The 21247-nt window shown below is 40.2% G+C and overlaps 2 protein-coding genes and 1 long non-coding RNA gene across 3 annotated transcripts; 2 read left to right on the top strand and 1 right to left on the bottom strand.

The window, feature by feature from the left end:
* The first annotated feature begins 5464 nt into the window (after positions 1–5464).
* Positions 5465–5800, top strand: LOC115634367 (immune-induced peptide 4). Its single transcript, XM_030532030.1, has 2 exons — positions 5465–5621; positions 5692–5800. The coding sequence occupies exons 1-2, from the start codon at positions 5546–5548 to the stop codon at positions 5742–5744; spliced, it is 129 nt and encodes a 42-aa protein (XP_030387890.1). The 5' UTR covers positions 5465–5545; the 3' UTR covers positions 5745–5800.
* Positions 5801–8257: 2457 nt separating this feature from the next.
* LOC115634328 lies at positions 8258–8563 on the top strand. The gene is made up of 2 exons (XR_003996432.1): positions 8258–8379; positions 8446–8563. It is a non-coding gene; the product is annotated as an uncharacterized LOC115634328 (long non-coding RNA).
* Positions 8462–12075, bottom strand: LOC115634327 (carbonic anhydrase 1). Its single transcript, XM_030531985.1, has 2 exons — positions 11964–12075; positions 8462–9477 (listed from the first exon to the last, which is right to left on the bottom strand). Exon 2 carries the CDS (start codon positions 9465–9467, stop codon positions 8586–8588), a length of 882 nt encoding a protein of 293 aa, XP_030387845.1. The 5' UTR covers positions 9468–9477; positions 11964–12075; the 3' UTR covers positions 8462–8585.
* Between the last annotated feature and the right edge of the window lie 9172 nt (positions 12076–21247).

Raw genomic sequence — 21247 nt, forward strand, 5'->3', positions numbered from 1 at the left:
AAATTAAAAAGGTATATTAGGTTTGTGCAAAGTATGTAACATGCAGAACGAAGAATCTCCGACCTTATAAAGTATATATATTCTGAATCAACATGACGAGAGAAATCGATCTAGATATGTCCGTCCGTCCGTCCGTCTGGATGAACGCAAGGATCTCAGAAACAATGAAAGCTGGAATAACCAAAGTTGGCATCCAGATTCTCCTAGGTCCGAGAAAATGTTGAAAATCAATACAAACATAAGTACCAATGCACGCATGTTAATATAAGCAGATAATAATCTTATGTTATCTACAAGTTATCTGTCACTGTTGCATACGAATGTAAGCATAAAGAATATGTATAGCAAAAGTGTCAGTCTCCAATAAAACTCTAAAGCGAACAGACGCACGGCGGTCCGCGACTATTGTCTTTTACTTTACTCCTACTGAGCCCTTCCCTTTTCAGCGAATATATAATCTATTCAATAGGTTATGGGCCCAGGGCATATAGGCTCATAGGAGAAGTTCAAAGTATTGTGAAATAGTAATCGTTTGGTGACTCAAGAAATATAACATTTAAAAAATGAGTGCGCTATATCAAATAGACAAATTGGAAGAGCATAACTATGACTCATGGAGCATACAGATGCGATCTGTCTTAGTGCACGCGGAATTGTGGAGTGTGGCATCAGGTGCTGAACCTAGTAATACTGAGAGTTCAAGGCCAAAAGATGAAAAGGCATTAGCAATTATAACGCTAAGTGTAAAAGCTTCACAATTGGGCTTCATTAAAAATTGCAACACTTCGTACGAGGCATGGAAAAAGTTAAAGGACGTTCATCAGCCGAGTGGACCTGTACGGAAAGTGTCGCTGTACAAGAAATTGCTAGGCAAACGCATGTTTCAAGGCCAAAGCATTTCAAGTTACATACACGAATTTAACGAAATTCTGGATGGTTTGTGTACAGTTGGCATCGAATTAAATGATGAGTTAAAAACAATCGTGTTGTTGTCAAGCTTGCCCGAACCATACGAAAATTTTGTCGTCGCCATTGAGACGCGTGACAATTTACCGTCATTTGATGTGTTATGTATCAAGCTGATGGAAGAGGGAGAGCGCAGAGGCAATGCAGATGGAGAGAGCGAGAATGCAAGAGCATTTATAGCTACGCAGCAGATCGTCGCGCATTCCAAAGCGAATTCAAAAAGGAATTCAAAAATCGTCGTTTGCTACAACTGCGGCGAAAAAGGGCACTACAAGGCACAGTGCAAGCGTGAGAAAATTCGCGGTGAAGGGAAAAAGCAATCGACAAAGAAAGAGATGGAAAAGCAGAGCAGCTTGTTAAATGCGTTGGACGTTGGAAAGATAGAGAACAACATGTGGTGTCTGGACAGCGGAGCAACAAGCCATATGTGTTGCGATAAGACGTTATTTTCAAAATTTATTGCGCACACTGAAATGATCGGTTTAGCTGACGCTGGTTTCCTGAAGGCCGAAGGCAGAGGAGAGGTGAAGTTACAGACAGAACTTTGTACCTTGGTGTTGTCAGATGTACTGTATGTACCGAAAATGAATGGCAACTTTATGTCCGTCAGCCGGTCAGTGCAAAAGAACAATGTTATACATTTTGGGCCACATTTTGCTAAAGTTATACAAAACGGCGAGTGTATACTGAAAGCGAATAAAGTTGGGAACCTTTATATGTTTCAAGGCAAACAAAATAGGTGTTATTCCGCAACTGAATCAGATGGTACATTGTGGCATAAGCGTTATGGCCATTTAAATTTTACCAGTCTGAAGGAAGTGATCAGCAAAGAGCTAGTGCGTGGTATTGGAAAGGTTGTTTTCCCAGACAACTTGAATTGCAAAACGTGTATGCTAAGCAAAATACATGTACAGCCATTCCCAAAGGTAAGCACTAACCGTGCCGAAGAGCTGTTGGAACTGGTTCATGCTGATGTATGCGGCCCATTCGACACGAAGTCACTTGCTGGATCCAAATACTTTCTGACCTTCATCGATGACAAGTCCAGGCGTATATTTGTTTATTTTTTGCGGAAGAAAGATGAAGTGTTCAGTAAGTTCGTCGAATTTAAAAACTTGGTTGAACGGCAAACAGATAAAAAGCTCAAATGTATTCGAACCGACAATGGAGGCGAGTTTGTCAACACAACATTCAACGGTTTCCTGAAACACCATGGTATTGCAAGGCAATTGACCGTGGCTTATACTCCGCAGCAGAACGGCGTGGCGGAAAGAGCAAACCGGACATTAACGGAGATGTCCAGATGCTTATTGGTGCAGTCGGGCCTAGGCGAGTCTTTGTGGGCCGAAGCAGTCAACACAGCAGTATACATAAGAAACAGATCACCTACCAGTGCACTGAACAACCTGACTCCAATGGAAGCGTGGACAGGTAAGAAACCCTGTGTTAGCCATCTAAAAGTTTTTGGTTCCATTGCAGTTGCACTTGCAAAGGGTCCCCGTAAAGGCAAATTCAAACCCAAAGGGCATGAGTACCGTATGGTTGGGTATTCGGTAGCAGCCAAAGGCTATCGGTTATACGACCCAGAGACGAGGACGATTGTCGAAAAACGAGACATTCTATTTGATGAGCGTTGTGGTGGTCATACCAATGAAGATACCGTTACGGTAGATTTTCCTGCATGCGAGGTTCAAGAGCATGTCACTCACACGGATGGTGACAGAAGCATCGACGACGATGACAGTGAGCACAGTTCTGACGACAGCAGCTCCAACGCATATGAGAGTGCAGTCGAAAAAGAAGACTCTGACGAGGATACTGTGAAGATTGGGCCAGGCCGGCCTAAAATTGTTCGAAATGGTAAACCTGGTCGTCCAAGAAAGCAATACAATGTGCTTGGAGCATTGGTTGCTAGTGACGTAATGGTTCCGACATCCTATGATCAGGCCGTTGGTAGCACACATGCAGTATTCTGGCAAGAGGCGATGCAAAAGGAATATCAGGCACTACAATCAAACGAAACCTGGCAGATGGCTGATTTACCAAAAGATCAGCGAGCAGTTGGTTGCAAGTGGGTATACAGCCTGAAACGTGACTCTGATGGAAAAGTCGAACGTTTCAAGGCACGACTCGTTGCTAAAGGGTGCTCCCAGAAGTATGGCGTGAACTATGTAGAGACGTTCTCACCCGTTTGCAGATTGGAAACCGTGCGGTTTATTTTGGCGTTAGCAGCGGAATTGAAGCTGTACCTTCACCAGATAGATGTGTGTACCGCCTATTTGAATAGCGACCTGCATGAAACTGTTTATATGAAGCAGCCACAGGGATACACAGATCCCAATAATCCAAGTAAGGCTTTATTGCTTAAAAGGGCAATATATGGATTGAAGCAGTCGGGGCGCGAGTGGAACTCCAAGCTCGATTGTGTACTACAAGGCATAGATTTTGTAGCATGTGAAAATGAACCGTGTCTTTACAAAAGGAACGGAAGAGGTGACTTATCATTAATCCTTGTTTATGTTGATGATATAATTATAGCATGCCGATCAAAAGAGGACTTGGCCAACATCAAGTCAGCCATTACAACATCGTTTGAATGTGTTGACAAGGGAGAGCTGCATTTGTTCCTTGGCATGGAAGTGCAGCGCGACGGTGAGCTTGGCGAAATTTCGCTAAGCAATTCGCAATACATCAAAGACATATTGCGTGAACATGGATGCGAGACCTGTAGACCTACAGCGACCCCACTGGATGCTGGTTTCCAAGTGATATGTACCAGCGAGCATTGTCAAAAGGTTGACATTGCATCCTACCAGTCTTCAATTGGCGAGTTAATGTGGCTGGCGCTTACAACAAGGCCAGACATATTGCATTCCGTTGCCAAGTTAGCTCAACGGAATCAAGATCCGCATGCAGAGCACCTAGTGGGTGTAAAACATGTGCTTCGATACCTGGCGTCAACTGTGGACCTGAAGTTGCACTACAAAGAGTGTGGACAACCCCTTACCGGCTATGTGGATGCAGACTGGGGTGGCGACCGCATCGATCGCAAGTCGTATACTGGCTATGTATACTACTTGGCTGGAGGACCCATATCCTGGCGATCTGAAAAGCAACGCAGCGTGGCACTTAGCAGCACGGAGGCGGAGTATATGGCTCTTTCAACTGCGTGTAAGGAGGCCATATACCTACGGCGTCTTATAGTGGAGATTGGCTGCGGTGACTCGAGTACTCCAACTATTCTTCATGGCGATAATTTAAGTGCTCAACAATTAGCTAAGAATCCTGTACACCATGAAAGAACAAAGCATATTGATATTAGATATCATTTTGCAAGACAGGTTGTAAACGAAGAACAAATTGTTTTACAGTATACATCAACCAATGAAATGATAGCTGATATTTTAACGAAAAATCTCCCTAAAGCGAAGCATGTTCATTTTACAAAGCTGTTAAATTTGATTTGAAAATTTTTGTAAAACATGTTTGCATTGAGGAAGGGTGTTGAAAATCAATACAAACATAAGTACCAATGCACGCATGTTAATATAAGCAGATAATAATCTTATGTTATCTACAAGTTATCTGTCACTGTTGCATACGAATGTAAGCATAAAGAATATGTATAGCAAAAGTGTCAGTCTCCAATAAAACTCTAAAGCGAACAGACGCACGGCGGTCCGCGACTATTGTCTTTTACTTTACTCCTACTGAGCCCTTCCCTTTTCAGCGAATATATAATCTATTCAATAGAAAATACGTGTTTTTTTTTATTTTTTGGAATTTGTTTTATTTCTTTGATTATCACCCCTCCCCACCCACTTCACCCTATGTGGGTTTTTTCGATGTTCCATTCGTATAATCGCCGATATCTCGGAGACTATAAGAGCTAGAGACACCAAATTGTGCACGCTATACGAGTTTGCTTTTTTCGGGTGTCCCGACTTTGAAATACTCTGTTCATATCGTCTTGTCATGCTCATCAAGAATATATGTATATACTTTGTGGGGTCTGCCACGCCTCCTTCTGCCTGTTACATATTTCAGCTCCCGCAAACCCTAATATACTCTTGTACTTTTCATGAAGAGAGTATAAAGATTGTGTCGAAAGATGTTCTACTATGCGACTGTCCATGATAGGGCATTTCACTGTATAGTTATATTTATTTACATGCAATTACTACAATACACACGGAAAATAATATACTATAAAAAAATAAACTGGTTTACAATGTATAATGCATAACCATACCATAACCACATCGAGTGCAATGAATTTCTTATTGTTATTATTTGCATAGTTTATACAAGTACTACGCGTGCAAAGAAAAACCCGGTTTTTCAAATTTACAAGTATCTCTTGTTAACTTCATCCGACTTGCAATCACACATTTCATTTAAACGTTGATAAGCAATAGACAGTGTACATGATGTTGTTGCGATTCGCATTCGATCTATGAACCTGAGCAATTCCCCAAGTCGATAGGAATTGCCCAGCAATCGGGGCGACTATAAAAGAGCTCACAATTTACAATTGCAATCAGTATCAAAGTCAAAAGCTTAAACGTACAAAGTCAACATGAAATTCTTCCAAGTTTGCGGAATCCTCCTGGCCATGCTTGCTGCCCTGGCCAGTGCTGAGCCTATCCCTGAACGTAAGTGTAGCAAAACAATCCTTGCTTTGATTTCAATATTAATTAATTGGATTTTTATATTGCATTTTAGCTGGCACTGTTCTGATCCAGACGGACAACACGCAATACATCCGCACCGGCTAACTTCTTTAACTGCCATATTTTAAACCTACTGAAGAAATAAAACGACTTAAAAACTACTATTTCATTTCTATTTATTGTTTACTAAGGGGTATTAGTGTTTATTCAATTCGTCTTTTAAATGCGCTTAATCAGTTATACAAGTAAGCGGTTTGTTTCACGTGCGCATTTAAATGGGTCTTAGTAAATTGTTGATTCCGATTGAATAGGCAATATGTGGAAAATACCGGTTTATAAATTCACAAAATCGAGCACAAAGAACAACGACAATATGCATTGGGGGAATGCCCAGCGATTGTCTAGCCAGTTGAACGTTTTGTAAGGCAAATTGCCAAGCCATGAAATTGAAATAGTTTGCGCGCCTTTTAATTACACAAAATGTAAGCGCCTGCAGCGCAAATGCTGAAATGTTTAGCAAAGTGGCAGTTTTGCACTTGTTGGCCAAGCCGAGGAGCACCATGAAAATGACGTACTATACCATGAGGGGACTAGGGTGGAGTCTGCCTGCCGGTTGCCGCAACTGTGGCCACTCAAACAAACAAGTAGGCTACTACCGAGCTACGCTTATAATATGTATATACATACTTGTACATATATATGAATATTATATGCTGTATACATACATATATATGGCAAAACTTTAAACAATTTTCCAAGCGCCCAACTATTCCGTCGTCCTGGTCTATTGTTCCCATCTGCAGTCTGGCGAGGCTCTACCACGCCCAGAACGCCCCCTGGCCGTCGTTGTATGCTTCGTTACATCAACAATTATTTTAAACTTTTGCCGCAAATATTTCCTTCGTTGGTTTTACGCCTCAAATAAATTGTAATAGAAGTTGGATGGTTAACAGAATAACCGGCGGCCACAATGTGGCAGCATCGACATCAGAACGTCTGCTTCGGTAGTCGGAGGAGCAGCCCACCGGCCGCCAAAGGCATCGAGCGCACTTTTGTTGTCTTAAACGTCGAACGTAATCCTTTATCCTTTTGATTTTCAACGAAGAAATTCCAGCCAACAACTAGCTATGTGCGCCATATCCTCTGGCCACATTTCGTAGCACAACTGTATCCGCGTTACTCGTTCCTCCATTGTGTTGGACTGCACCTCTCCAATGGCCTGGTGCTAACAATTGTAGGGTCTCGCATATTTCATTCGAATCGATGTTGGCACACGCAATTCCGCCTTGTTTTTGTTACCGTGCACACAGCTGGGTCCGCACTGAGAGACCGAGATTTTCGAATCTAAGGTATTAATGCTATTTAATACGCTACACTCCTGCCACGGGCATCGTTTAGAATAAACCACAGTATTAAGAGTTGATCTCTCGAAGCATGGCATACACTCTCTCATCAACTGCGGTCGCATTTCGTTTATTTTGCATCTGTGTTTTAGATTAAAATAATCATCAATTGTATCACAATTTATTGTTAGAGGGTATCTCAAATTTGAGTGCCATTAACCAATTAGTTCTCCCTCCGTTTTGTGCTTGTTTGACAGCAGCCTCTGGTCGCCATCTAATATTCCCCAGTAAATGCAATATCAAAGGGTATTGACAGCATACGCAAAAATTATTTTAAAATTGCTCATTTTTGAACACAGCAAGAGGAAACTTCATTTGCTGCTCATGATGTATATTTTGTGGTCCGTAATCGTGAACGCGGCGCTTCAAAATCATACAATTTGTGGCCTTTGGCGCTTATTGAAAATTAATTTTAATACAAGTAGAATGGTGGATTTCATAGAAGTTTTCAGGATATGAGAAGCGGACCAACGAAATGAACAACTTCGTTGGCGCATCAAAGGCGTTTTTCTTTTCTCCCACCATGCTAGAGGAAAGTGAGGATAAAATAAAAAAATGTAAATTTTTGCCTTTCTTTCGATGCTCGCTTTGACTATGTGCCTCACTGCACTCGCAGACGGTTATTCAAATCACATTGCAGGCAGTCAGCAATTGAATCGAGACTAAAAATGTGCAATATTGGTACTAGAAGCAGCCTCCAATGCGTACTCTTTAACCTTCAATGCAGCTGCACAACTTTCAGCAAAATCAGAACAAATGGAGGGTTTGCATTTTTAAAGCAGTTGCAATTGTTAGCCGATACCCTGATCCATCAGTGCCGCTGGCCATATATGTACGAGTATAAGCAAGATAGAAATTAAACCAATTGTGTTTGTTTATATTTAAAGATTTGAATATATTTTGAATATACTGTGAGGGGGTTAATTAAATATTAAAAATTATATTCAGCAAAAACGTTGAGAGTAATTAGCACTAATACTGCCATAATCGAAAGCGTGTGCGATATAAAAGATTCGGTAACCCCAGTTCAGTTTAGATGCGTATATAATTTTCGAAATTGAAGAACTTATCAACCGAATGCAATTGGGCATTTACTTAGCACCTCGGCCTTTGCTGTTCTGCTGATAAGACTCTCTGGCGTTCATCGGGGTATAGCCCGACTTTGTTGCTGCTTCTCTCCTATAAAAGCACTGCTCGTGCTTGACTTCGCACACAGTGCTAATAGCAACACACAACCGTACAGTGCCATTCAAGGGATTATAGCGAAATGAAATTCTTCCAGATCTGTGGTCTTGCTCTGGCCTTTATTTTGGCCTTCGCCAATGCAGCGGCGGAACGTAAGCAAACATACAAATAACTAAAATAAAAATTTTGTTTTGATAACAATTTTGTTTTATTTGCAGCTCAAGGCACCATTTTAATACAGACCGACAATTCACAAACCATCTTAACGGGAAAGTGAGGCAGTTACCGAACTATCTTTGGACTATTACGTAATAATAAACATAATAACATAAATGACTCAGCATTGTTTTAACAATTCTTAGTTCTGATATTGTACGCATCTGTTGCCCAGTGGCTGTGTCTTGCGGGCATTCCCGGCAATGCGGCTGCCATCGTGGGTGCAGAGTTCGCCAAAGCGACGCAGCTGGGTCAAGCTCATTCCAAAGGTGCGCGAGTATATTAGCCATTTGGTGGGCAGGACGGTGCCTCCATTATCGTAGGTGCCGTGATATGTGTAGTAGCCGCTGTCAAAGGGTCGCACCAGCGAACCGAGATCAAAGGGGGGCAGCTCAATACACGAGCCGGGCACCACAATGGCTTCTAAGTTATCCACAACCTGGCCAAGAATTTTATTATGCTCCAGAATGGAAAATAGATACGATATGGTCAGGAATTTACAGTTGGCATTCGCAAGATTGGTTCGATGTAGAACCTGCATCTCCAGTGCAAATTTGAGAGAGTCTATCGAGTGCTCCGATTCCAGCATACCCCATTTGAAAGTGGCCTCCTCAAAGTAATAATTTTCAGACGGTTCGATGCCACTCAGATGAGGCGTTAATTCTGGAGCACAAGCAATCCGCATAATGACAGTGCTTCCATTATTCTCGAGCAGCACAGCCTGGGGAAGCTCGTAATAGTTGTGCCAAAAGAGTGGGCATGGCTGCCTGCGCTGATGAACTAAGCTTCGCACAATGTTAATGGGCGATGGTTGCCTCTCCAACTGTCTTTTGCTGATATGACAATTAATGCTTGACAGGGACTCGATCAGACCATTGCAAATGGTGCATCCTGCCTGTATATTAAGGATGAATATCAAAGCCATGGTGCAGCTAACTAGAACCATCAATAACTTCGATTCAGCGGCATAGCTCATAATCAATGCGATCGGGGTCGTAAGAATGCTCCACAAGAGGGCCAACATCGCTTGCGAACTGTATATAAGACACGTACATATTAAGTTAGTTGGAAATTTTAAGAAAATGCATTATCCATTCCCAATTTGGGAACAAAATTACACAAGGTTTCTAAACAATATAAGAGTTATTACTCGTGTGCCTGGGGGATAAGGAGAATCTACATAAAACGTTTGGTGAAGAGGCTCAGAAGTTTCCAAAATCCAGGCGTTTAGTGGTGGAGATTAAGATGCTGATTAAGAAGGAGGTGCGGCATGCTGTCTATTATATACTTTTCACAAAGCTAATATACCCTTTTTCCATTTGGAAACTGGGTATAAAAATATACAAATAACGCTGACTGATTTATTTAAACTCTTCTTAATTTTAATTACTTAACTTTTGTTAAGTGGTTAATTGCTTTAAAAGCGTTTCAATTCATCCAATTATGATGAAATGTCGAAAACCATAAGTCGAATTCAGATGTTGTACTGCTGGACGAGGAAACTTTTGACGATTCAACATTCACAGCCAGCATAGAAGGTGCGTACATATTGATCCGACCTGAATCAACATTTCCGTGCTCTGATACGTGTGCGTTTTTTGAATGCACAATTGTGGTAGAGACATTGCAGCACCGATGAGATTGTTGTTACAGATGCCACTCACTTGGCAGTAACAAAGCTTCCTTCGCTATTGGCATTCGAAGAAACCCTTTCATGTGCACTTCATCATAGAAATAGTGCCGGCAAAGGAGATGGCAAAAGTGAATGGTAGGCGCCGTGTTTGATTTGTGATGGACTTTGTGTCTGTGCGTTTATCTGACTGAAGAGGAAGCCAAAAATATCAAATCAATGAATGCAATGTGCGTGCGATTGCATACGAGTTGATGTTCAGGCTCGGCTCTGAAACTCTTAATTCAAACTGGGCAATTTATTTGGTAATACTAACAACGAGTAACTGCAGACGGAGGGGCAAAAAGGTTATGGCCATTGCTACTTTCATTGTTTGCTGCTTAGTTGGTTGCATGAAAGCGCTGAGCCATAAAATACAAGATAGGCACGTAAATGGACGAAACGGGCACAAGTTTATAGTGCGCCATACACATACAGACATACACACACACGAGTACACAGGGCTTAAACGAACTTTAATACTTGGGCGATAGGACAGGCTATAGATTTGGGGAATAAGGGCTGTAGGTGAGCCTCTCTCTGTGCCATCCCATATTCTTGCCCATCCAGGCAGTGAGGCAGGCAGTGCCGAACTTTTCGACGCGTACTTCATAAAATAGTCATAATGCATGTTTTTTTTGTGAATTATGGAGTACATAACCAAAGTTGCTGCTCCTCAGGTCATGCACACAAGGCCATACATATATTTACACACACACACCTACACCGTGTGTAAATATGTATCGGCCTTTACGCTTTCTGTTGCATATTTCGGCATAAGCTAAAATGTAAATATTTTGCCATGTAATTATAGTTGTAACACCAGGAGCCATGGGCGCTGCCTTTATAAATACACACACAAATTACGTATTTCCATGTGTGTGTAGTTTTAAATTTATTAGTAAGCCCATTAAAAGTTGTGCAAAGCCGGCTGCGAATATGCGACAAGGTGCTTATGCATGCTCCGAAACCAACATGAAATTGCAATGGGATTTGTGGCCCAACTGCTTATGAAAATAATCAACATTACTTGTATATAAAATGCCACATTCTTTAGTGGTTCATTATGAGCAGGAAAGGTCACTCATTGCATCTGCTGACAGCCATAGTTTCGACAAGGCTTGAGTGGGCGGTAGCCACAATAAATCAAAAACAAAGAGATTGTTAAAGTCTTGAGGTATCTGGAATTGACAGCTTCGTGCGCTTTGGTGGTAGCAGATATACAAGTACGAGTAGCGATAACAGGTGGTTACTGTGGACGTGTAACTGTTACTACTGCTGTCCCTGACTGCTACTGTTCTGATGTAGCGGTTACTGTGCAGTAATTAACTTGAAACCAAAGCCCGCCACATTCGGATTAAATGAATTTGTAAACTTGTTGTGCGTAAGTAGGGGTTAAAGGCAAGTGAGAAAGTGGAGTGCTTGCAAATTATTACCTGCCTGCATGGGCTTATTTATGGTAGCCAAAGTAAGAAACAGTAGCCGAATGAGGCAGTACCTTGTTTTTTGTTACCTCCAACTGGTGACTGTTTCGCAAGTGACGATAACTTTTGACTTGCAACGCACAAATATTGTGAGTAAGCATGTTTAATGAGCGTATTTCTTAAAATGTTGACATAAGCATGGCATAGTATTCAATTTATTGCAATTCTTATTGCTGTCTGCTGTCTGCTGACTGTAACTGAATCTGGCCCTGGTCAAAGTTGTGAACATTATTTTGAACTTGCAACAAAGTTGCAGTTTTTAGAGGTAAATAATGTTTGTATTTAACAGAAAAACTTTTGTCTGCAGCAAGCTAAAATGTTGTAATGAGTAAACGTTAAAATTGCAAATGATATGCTTTATACTCACCGTTGGGGCTTCTCCTAGCAAAATTCTCTATTCAAATATTTGATTTTCTTCTGTGGGTCTGCTGCAGCTTCTTATCGCCAGACGCTAAACAATACTGGGAATCTAACAAATTGTATTTAAAAAACTTCAGAGCTCTTTAATATTACTTAAAATCATTCTCCTGGCTTACTTAAAAAGAAGCTAGGGAAAACATTCACATCATAAAAGATTTAATTAGTTTATTTCCATATTATTTACTTATGTATTGCTATCCACAATTCTGATGTACATACTGTTCAATTCTTTTTTTTTTTTAATTTTGATAAAACTTTAATTTTACTGTTATTATTTACAACAACTTAAATTAAACTTATAGAAATATACAAATACAGCTTAAACTAGGAGTTTAGTCTTATTTAATTATTTATTTCATTTAATTATTAATTATTTATAGTTATATTAAATAAATCTATTGGAAAGATCAGCAGGGTGTGACCTCTTGAGCCTCCTTCTTACTACTCTTCTTCCTTTTCGTCGCCGTTTCAGCAGGCGCCTTGCTAATACGTTATCATGGGTTCGCAGACGCTCCATGTATTGCGCAGCCTGCTTATTTAGCACGTCTCCAACTTTTTGCACCCCTAGATCCCTTTCCATGTGTGCCGTTTTCATGTGCCAGGGGGCACCTGTTAGGAGGCGAAGGGTTTTCGCTTGCAGGACCCGGATTTTCTGCAGGTGTGACTTTGCGGCGATTCCATATACTTGTAAGCCATATCGCCAAGAGATAAAAATGCAGGACTTATAAACAGTCACTTTGTTTCTCAGTGACAGTTTTTAACTGTTCAATTCGGCGAAACTCTGGGAATATTTTCTAATGATAAAATTGTTGCATACCCTTAGGCTAATTTATTGCGTATTTGAATTTTGCAAGAGTTTGGACAAAAAGAGCTTTGTGAATAACACAATCTAAACTACAGTTGCCTTTCATCAGCTGCAATCACAAATTGGGGAAGCAAAACTTATTTGGCCATATTGCAGACATCTGTTCGGTTGCACGATTTGCAGCGAGGATGGGCAAGAACGATAACTCTGTTGACAGCCACTCAAAATGGCGTCTCTGAAATGGTTACAAATTGCTTGTTTACCCGGAATTATGCAAATTCTTGTGAAAATTGTTGTACACCAGCAATAGCACGAAAAGATATGACTCTTCAAAATGAAATGAGTAACATTTGCCAAAAGCTGCTCGGTAGCATCAGGGCCAACAATTGCTTTGAAGTCGGCTCGATGTTGTGTTTGTGTGATGCGGATTTATGCTGTTTGTCTAGCAATATCTGTAGTTTTGTGTGTGTGTGTGTGTGACTGCCGGCGATGGTTCTTGAATTTGAAATTTTGGACTGCAGGCTGTTTGCGTCAAGGAAATTGAAAAGAAATTATTATTACTACTTATATTTGCATTCGAGTGGGCAAGTGGCCGTGCCCATAGCTGTTGAGTGTGAGGTTGGGCAGTAGCCTCGGGCTTGGGTCCAGTTGCTGCAGTTGCTGCTCAACTTTTCAATTTGCCCAAAAGTCACTGCAGTAAGTATTTGTTGTTGTTGAAGTTGAGATAAGTGCGCAGAAATGTATGCAGGACGTGCAACAAGACCGAGCAGTAGTAGAAATTTTATGCTAAAATTTATTTCTTGCCGAGTTGATAACTTGCTCTAGCTCTGGCCGTTCTGGCCGTGCACTGGGCGTTCATCGTCAAGTTCATCTTTAGTTGCAGCTTAGCTTCAGCTTCAGCTTCTGCTCGGCTTGTTATTAAAAAACTTTGTGAGCGTGCGTTTGTTTGTTGTTGTCTGTATTAACTTTTTTCGTCGTGTAACTTACAAAATTAAAAGGATTAGCAAAAGCATATCATATCTGGATGTCTGGTAGAGAACACTTTAGTAACTACACAAATAGAAAAGTAAATTTTGCCTGGGAAATTTGTTTTCACTGCAAGCAACGTAAACTTTATGATTGAAACTTTTGATGAATTGCAACGGCAGTTGATGTTCCATCTTGTCATTTGACACGTGTTGCCAGAATAGAAGGTACTTTTAGATATTGTCCTCAGTGATTTAGCACGTTTCAAACTTATATTAACGGGCACTCCACCCTGCGAAACGAAAGCTGGAAAAGCAGCAACTAGTTTACAATTCCTTAAGCTCCTGAAAGAGGAAATGTCAAAAATACTTAAGTCAGTTACACAAAAGACATAAGTATGGGAAAGTAGGTGCAGCTTATGTCTGCTACTGATTGGCTGGCTCACTTACAAACGACAACTGAAAAGAAACTGCATTTGCATGATGGCAAATGAAATCTAATTCAATTTCTAATAATGCCGCCTCTGGCTCAAACTTTCTCTGCAGCTATGCTTTTTGCAAAACTTTTCACGTTGACTTTTTTGTTGTTGTTTTTTTTTTTTTTGTTTGTTTGTTGGAAAAGTCAAAATTGAAAAGAAAAACTTGAATGTTTTTTTCCCAAGCATTGGATAGTGCATTTGTATACAATACATCCGAACTTTTCAAAGTTATCCCCGCTGCTCATATGTGTGTGTGGACAATGTGTGAGTGTTTGCCACATGAAGCTGTCAACACTTCACTTTGTCCGGCTGCACTTTGTTCTCCTTCCTCTCGACAGGAACGACATCTGAGCAATATCGTTCATCGGCACTCGACTGTTGTTTTTCTTTATCTCGCAATGGAAACTTTTGCAGGAACTTCAAAGTTTTGTTGACGACACAAAAACTATTAAAAGTGTATCGACTCATTTGTGCCAGGGTCCGTCGCATTTGTGCCAAGGTTGTTCAAATTACTCAAATGAATTAAGTGCGTAGTAAAGTCGATGGGTCTTAAAATAGCTTCAGTTAAAAATGCAGGGTAATACAGCGCTCATGGCCATTAGTGCCACTTTATAATGTACGTTCTTTCTTAATAACTCAACAGCAAACTGCTGAGCAAATCAAGAAAAAAGATAGAAATATGCAAAACTGAGGTAAAGCGCACAAAGTGAAGAATTTTACAATGAGAGCATTCGATGCCAGACAAAACTAAACTAGCGGTGGGCGCATAACGATGGCGATGCTTCGTCCCCTCGGGTTGCCAAGGAGCTTAGTGCTATGTCAACGTGCGCAAAGTGTCCAAAGTACGTGACTGACATTAAGTGCTGAGCATCCAGACTCTGCTGTTGGTATTGAAGCCATATTGTTGTTCTTGTTATTATTGCAATGTTAAATGCCGATTTTTTCTTTAATCTTCAGCTGGTATTTTGAACGATTTGGCAAAAAATCATACTCAATTGTCCAGTGAAGCGAATTGAAAAACCCGTAAAGCTATTGCTGATTTGCAATCAAAACGATTAATCTGTCATTGCTTTCGGAACTCCAGCTGTAATAGCAGAGGTAACACAACTTTAAACAAATTCAATTGTGTTTCCAGCAAAATGTAAAATGGCTGAGAACATTTTTTTTGTACTATACAAGTATGTTCAATAATTCTTTTGTGACTAAGTTGTATTATTGTAAGTGCATTTTACATTTGCAAAGTACCAGCAAAACAGGGAATAGCAAAACTGGCTAAATGGCCAATGACAAAATGACTGAACTCTAAACGGCAGCAACTCAACTCGGAGGTGACCACTGGAGACTAGCTTTGATTGCTATTAATGGGGTTGTAGGACATGGATATTGGATCCAGGCGACTTGTGAACTCTAGAGCTCTGTTTTTGCTGATGAACGTACGTTCCAGCATTCGCCTATAGCTCGGGCACAGCAGACACTGAATTTCAATTAGAGGAACTGATGGCGCAAGTGCAGCCAGCCGAAGCAACAGGCAATGAGCTGAATGCATACACGTATGCCCTCCATGGTGCTCTGTGGCAACATGCCACGCACGTGTGTCACATGTAAAAACAAAGCCGCAAGCGGCTGCCGAACGAAAATTGAAGTCTGCACCCGCATCCGAGGACACACCATACTTGCGCTTTAGTCAAGTCCGATGACGCCTAACCAGGTGTGGTGGCCAGTTCGTCGACGCTATGTCGCAGCCAAATGAAAAAAAGTCAAATGCAAATGCAAATACAAACGTGTGCCGTTGGTAGAGACGCGTGGCCCATGACCTGCGGTCTGCGGGCGTTGACGAAGGCAGCGCCTCACAGCGTCTCTCACACCCGCAGTGTCGCGTATTACTTGCTACCTGTTGCCCTGCTGTTTGTGTTGTTGGTGTTTTTTTTAAAGTTGTTTTGGTACGTGCGTGTCACTGTCACGCACGTGTTGATTTGCCAGCAAATTGTATAACTAAGCCGGCTGCGACTGTAATCCTTTCCACACCTGCGTTCGCTGCTTTTTCACACACATCTGCACATACATATACATACTTGTATAGCACATGCAAGCATACGCATGTGTATATCTAAGTATGTATGTATGTATGTATGTGTGGGTGAAGATTCAATGAACCAAAATATGCTTACCTTTTGTGACCAAAACATATTCCGCATAGCTGGAGCATATTTGAGTTAAAGCTGCAGAAAATGGAACAGAGTTGTTAGAATTCACATCAATGAATCCATTTTTAGCTCTGAACCACCATTTATAATTCTACTGGAATCAGCAAAATGTAAAGGGCAATTTTGAATTGCATTAAAAACGTACTTCCCCCTTTTGGTGATAGAGCCGCATCGCAGTCATATTTTCATTACTTAGTTTCTCCAGTATGCTTAAAATATTCCATTATGAAATCCGCAAGTAATAAAAAGTGAAAGGAAATCAATAAAATGGTATATCATATTTGACTAATCATATTTAACTTTTAACTAAGGAATTGTAAAAAAAAGAGTAATTCAACCTAGTCTTAACTTTCAAAGCAAACAGATAGCATATTTAAAACTAAATTAAAGCGCCCTTAAAAACGCAAAAGGGCGTGTTTAATTTAGGACCTTTATAGAACTGCTATAGAAATGTATTTATTTATTTATTTACAAGCAAATAATTATTAAATAAATATTAAATTATTTTGGGAAATCGATTTATCTTAAATATTCAATAATTAGGATTAAAACAAACCCAAATGTGTATTTACTTATAAACAAGTACATTAGTACATATATAAAATATATCTTTCAAATGAATTGTTCTGAAGATCTAGCTCAGGAAGCTGTAGGAAGTGGTACAACACAACCGATTGGACTAAGGAGGAAGCAGTCAGTAACGGCGCCCAACGGCAGCTCAATAAAAATTCAATATGTCGGGGGCATTTAACGATATTTCATATGCGGCGGAAGTATGTGTGGTATTTTGCATATAAATTTCAATTGCTGAAAGGCGGAGGCTTGCTTCGGCTCCTCCTGATTCCTCCATCGCCGATCCTGTTAAATGTGTGCTTGTGTGTATTGCCAATATGTAAAACAAAAGGGACTGGAAGCGCATTGTTGCCTTGCAGTGATAATTCATGCGTAAATTTGCAGCGACGTTACAACGATGGGAACAATGCATTTAGACGGCCGCAGGATAAAGACAACGTTGACCTGAATGAATCTTGCTTAGCATATGAATGGAATGCTTATCGTAGCCTACGCAAAGTCCTTAGCTCTTAGGCCGACCCAAGGCGAGCAGCATGTGTTTAGATAGGATTCTACAAATTAACAGTTTCGTTAGCGTCGACGGGCGTTGCCGAGCATACAGAGAGACTCGTATGAATACGTGTCCATGTACCTAATCCTTCCACACTAATGTGTCGCACTAATAGCTAATAGGATTGCTTTGCCATACAGAAGGAGCTCACCTCACCGACTTCATCAATGAAACAAATACGAAGCTGTGACCAGCACTCGCTCATAAATGGATATGCCGGACTAAAGTCCCACGTGTCCTTCCATCGCGCTTAAGCAACAAATTCTCTAATCTTTGAACGTTTTTCTTACGCTTCTGTCGTTTACATTTGCATTTAAATTTCGAATGCAATTTTAATTATACAATGTGCCCTGTGCTCTACGGTCGGTGTGTTTACTGGCATTTTAATCTTGCCGTGCTGCGGCCACTACTGCATGCTATTGCCACACTGAGAAAAATATAACGTTCAGCATACATAATGGGCAGAAATTATTAATATTATATTAATCATTTAAATGTGATATTAAATATTAGTTGGAATAAATATATAGGGAATAAAAACATCACTACGAACAGTTTTTGTTTATTTATTTATTTATTAGCAAAATACTGATAGAGCATTATGTAAGCAAAGTAATATTCGCATAAAGAACGAATAACTTAATGACGACTCAAGCACTCTTTAATTTGAATACAGTTTCTCAATAGAAATATGGAATCAGGAAGCAAACTCTATTATTTCTTAATTAATGTAATATTACATTTGATTTATTTTTATTATCTAAAAATGAACAATGCAACTATTTTTCTCAGTGCATTGGTGCGGCCAGCACTCGCTACTCTTATGTTTTATGCATGTTGCAGCAGCATCGCGTGTGCCGCCGACTGTCGCACCTCAGTGGCTGTCCTGATATTGTTATCCTGCGACCTGTTTTCGTTCAGCTTGGTCCTATGGCCAGCCACTGCTCAATTGCTTGCAAATGCATGCAAATTTAAACAGTGATTTCTGCACTTTCAATTGACATAGCATTTTCCACTCAGTGCTAAAGGTAAAACTGATTCGCTTCTTGCTCGCATCCGGATTTTTATCGACATTCCCATGGCTTTTTATTTCTGTTATTTTTCCTTGGCATGCATATTCAAAGGAAGTGGAAATCATTTCCAGCGCACTAATCGAGCGCTAATGAAATTAAACTAGCTAACATGAAACTAATTCAACTCGAAAGTCATGGGTGTGATGGGAGAAGGACCAGAGCTGGAGATAAATCAGCATTCTCATCTGCCTATTTTCATTCGAATTTCATTGCTAAAGCTCAGAGACTAGTTATACAAAAGCACAAGGAACTGCTACATACTATATACAAGTATATGTATAAGTATAAGTATACTACTTGTATGTATAGGTACATGTTGTGTATAGAGCGTTGCATACAAGAACATGAGAGCTCGAGGACCCGAGGAGAATGACGACAGAGTTCTGCATGTATGAACCGAATCTGTATGGATGGGCAAGGCTGATGAGGTGACATTGTCGCAGTCAGAGCCCTTACCTCCACAAGGCACAAGGTGAAAGGGTCGAGTGGTATGGTTAGAGCATGCTCAGAAATAACGAAGACCAGAAGGGACAAAATACATTAATTGAAAAAGCATTAATTTTCACATCTCAATCCCTACCCTTACAGAGACTCATTTATTGAAAAAGTTTATATTTTTGTTTAAACAAATTGAAGTACTCTTAGTAGTTTATTTATAATCATTTATTGATTTTTACCTATAATATTTATCAGTTTGTTTTTAGAGTTATTTTCTGTGTTCTCTAGTTTCAGTCAGCGGATAATAGCAAATGTCATGATGATTGCAAATAATAATTAATAATATCAAAAAAAAAAAAGCAGTTGGCTCATCAGTAAAACTTGTTCAGGCAGACATCTCATTAATGTTAGATTAGCATGATATGAATAAACATTGTAATTAGCGAGATTCGATTCTGTTGCATTCTTCCACTTTGGCAAACTTTAAGCTAAACATTTTTGGTAGCATTTTAATGACCAAATGGTAGCTGGACAAATTTGCAGACAGCTTAAAGTCCGCAGTCCCATTATTTACTTTATTCTGTGCCATCCATATTGTGCATTGTCTCCGCGCTCTGCGACACAGACTTTAACCTGTTCAGCTGATTAATGATAATTTCGGAGCATTAAATTATTTAAGGCATACTCTAGTGTAATTGTGGTTGCTTATGTGTGTGTGTTTGTATGTGCACTTAACACATTGCCAGTGCGAAAACTTTTGCCTGCTGCCGCGCTCCAATTGCTGCAGCGTCACGAGCTTGCTGAAGTGGCTGTCCTGCCTGCTTATTCTGCCCCTGTGATCCAAAAAGTTTAAATGCGTTTTTTTTTTTTTTAATTTTTACTTTTAACCCAGAATTACTTGCCTTGACTTTTTTCCGTCTTGCAGCGCCAGCCGTGCGGGCTGTTAATGCTACTTGGCGCGCTGAAAACCGCAGCCATTTACGCAAGGATGCTGCACATGCCCCTCCCTTGCCCCTTTTGAAGCTACAGACCGCGTTGGCTGCTTGGCCAGTGACTGTTGTGCTTTCATTATTTATCCATGCAGTCAACCAGCTATCCAGCCAGCCATTGCAGTGCGTGCAAATGTATGTGTGTTGGCATTTACACTTGAACAAAAACAGTCCTCTAGTTTTCACAAGAGAAGATAACTTACAAAAAGCCCAATAAAATGTATGGTATCTAAGAAATTCGTAAATTGAACTATAAAGTATGCTGATAGGCATGGAACAAAATTTAGAAATGGCTAAAAAAAAATAATAGTGCATGTATTTTGCATAAATTTTTAGCTACAATAATAATAACAAAAGGTAAGCATTACAGATTATTAATAACTGACTTAATAAAATAATTTGAAATTTAAATTATATATTTATATACATCTATTTAAAGACTACCAAGTGGTAGTAGACTATAAAATAAGAGAGAAAGACGCCTAGCAGAGGCTATTGTTGAGCGTAAGCCGAGACAAAAGAGATTAATAAAATTGTGGCACGCTTTCGATTAATTATAGTATATAGACCTTTGGTTAGAGTGTACGTTTGAGTAAAGCTTTTTGCATTGTGCTTGGGCTAATAAAAACGCAGTGGCGACGACAGCGGCGCAAACAAACAGCAACAGCAAGAGCAACAAACTAGTTGAATTGAATGCTTGTGGTTTGTTGGACACGCCCCGCTCGCTGCTCCCCTCGCATTTGTGCTCTTGTTTCCTTAACGCCTGCAGACAATCTCCAAGTATGGCCGCTCGGCATGGAACGGCAAAGTTTGCTCAAAGTTAGTCCTGCCTGCTCTGGTCAGCAAAGTTGACCGATGCGTTCCGATGTCGCCGATGGTGGCAGCGCAGCCAATGAATTGAATTGTTGTTCGTTTTGTTTATGCGGGCAAAACATAAATTTTATGCGGCTTGAGTTGCTGCAAAATTAAGTTTTTCTTTCTCCCTCTTCCGTTGCTGGTGTTCTTTGTTTTATGCGCTTCCACATTTTGCGTTATATTATATAGTATATATACAAGTATATAGTATGTACAAGTATGAGTCGGTTTGAAAAAAGTTGGCCGCAAGTACATTAAAGTTCTGTTCTAAGCATTTTAGTTTATTTTTTTTTTATCGCC

This window comes from Scaptodrosophila lebanonensis, unplaced genomic scaffold, assembly GCF_003285725.1.
Source record: "Scaptodrosophila lebanonensis strain 11010-0011.00,11010-0021.00 unplaced genomic scaffold, SlebRS2 tig00000001-arrow-pilon, whole genome shotgun sequence".
Lineage (NCBI taxonomy): Eukaryota > Metazoa > Arthropoda > Insecta > Diptera > Drosophilidae > Scaptodrosophila > Scaptodrosophila lebanonensis.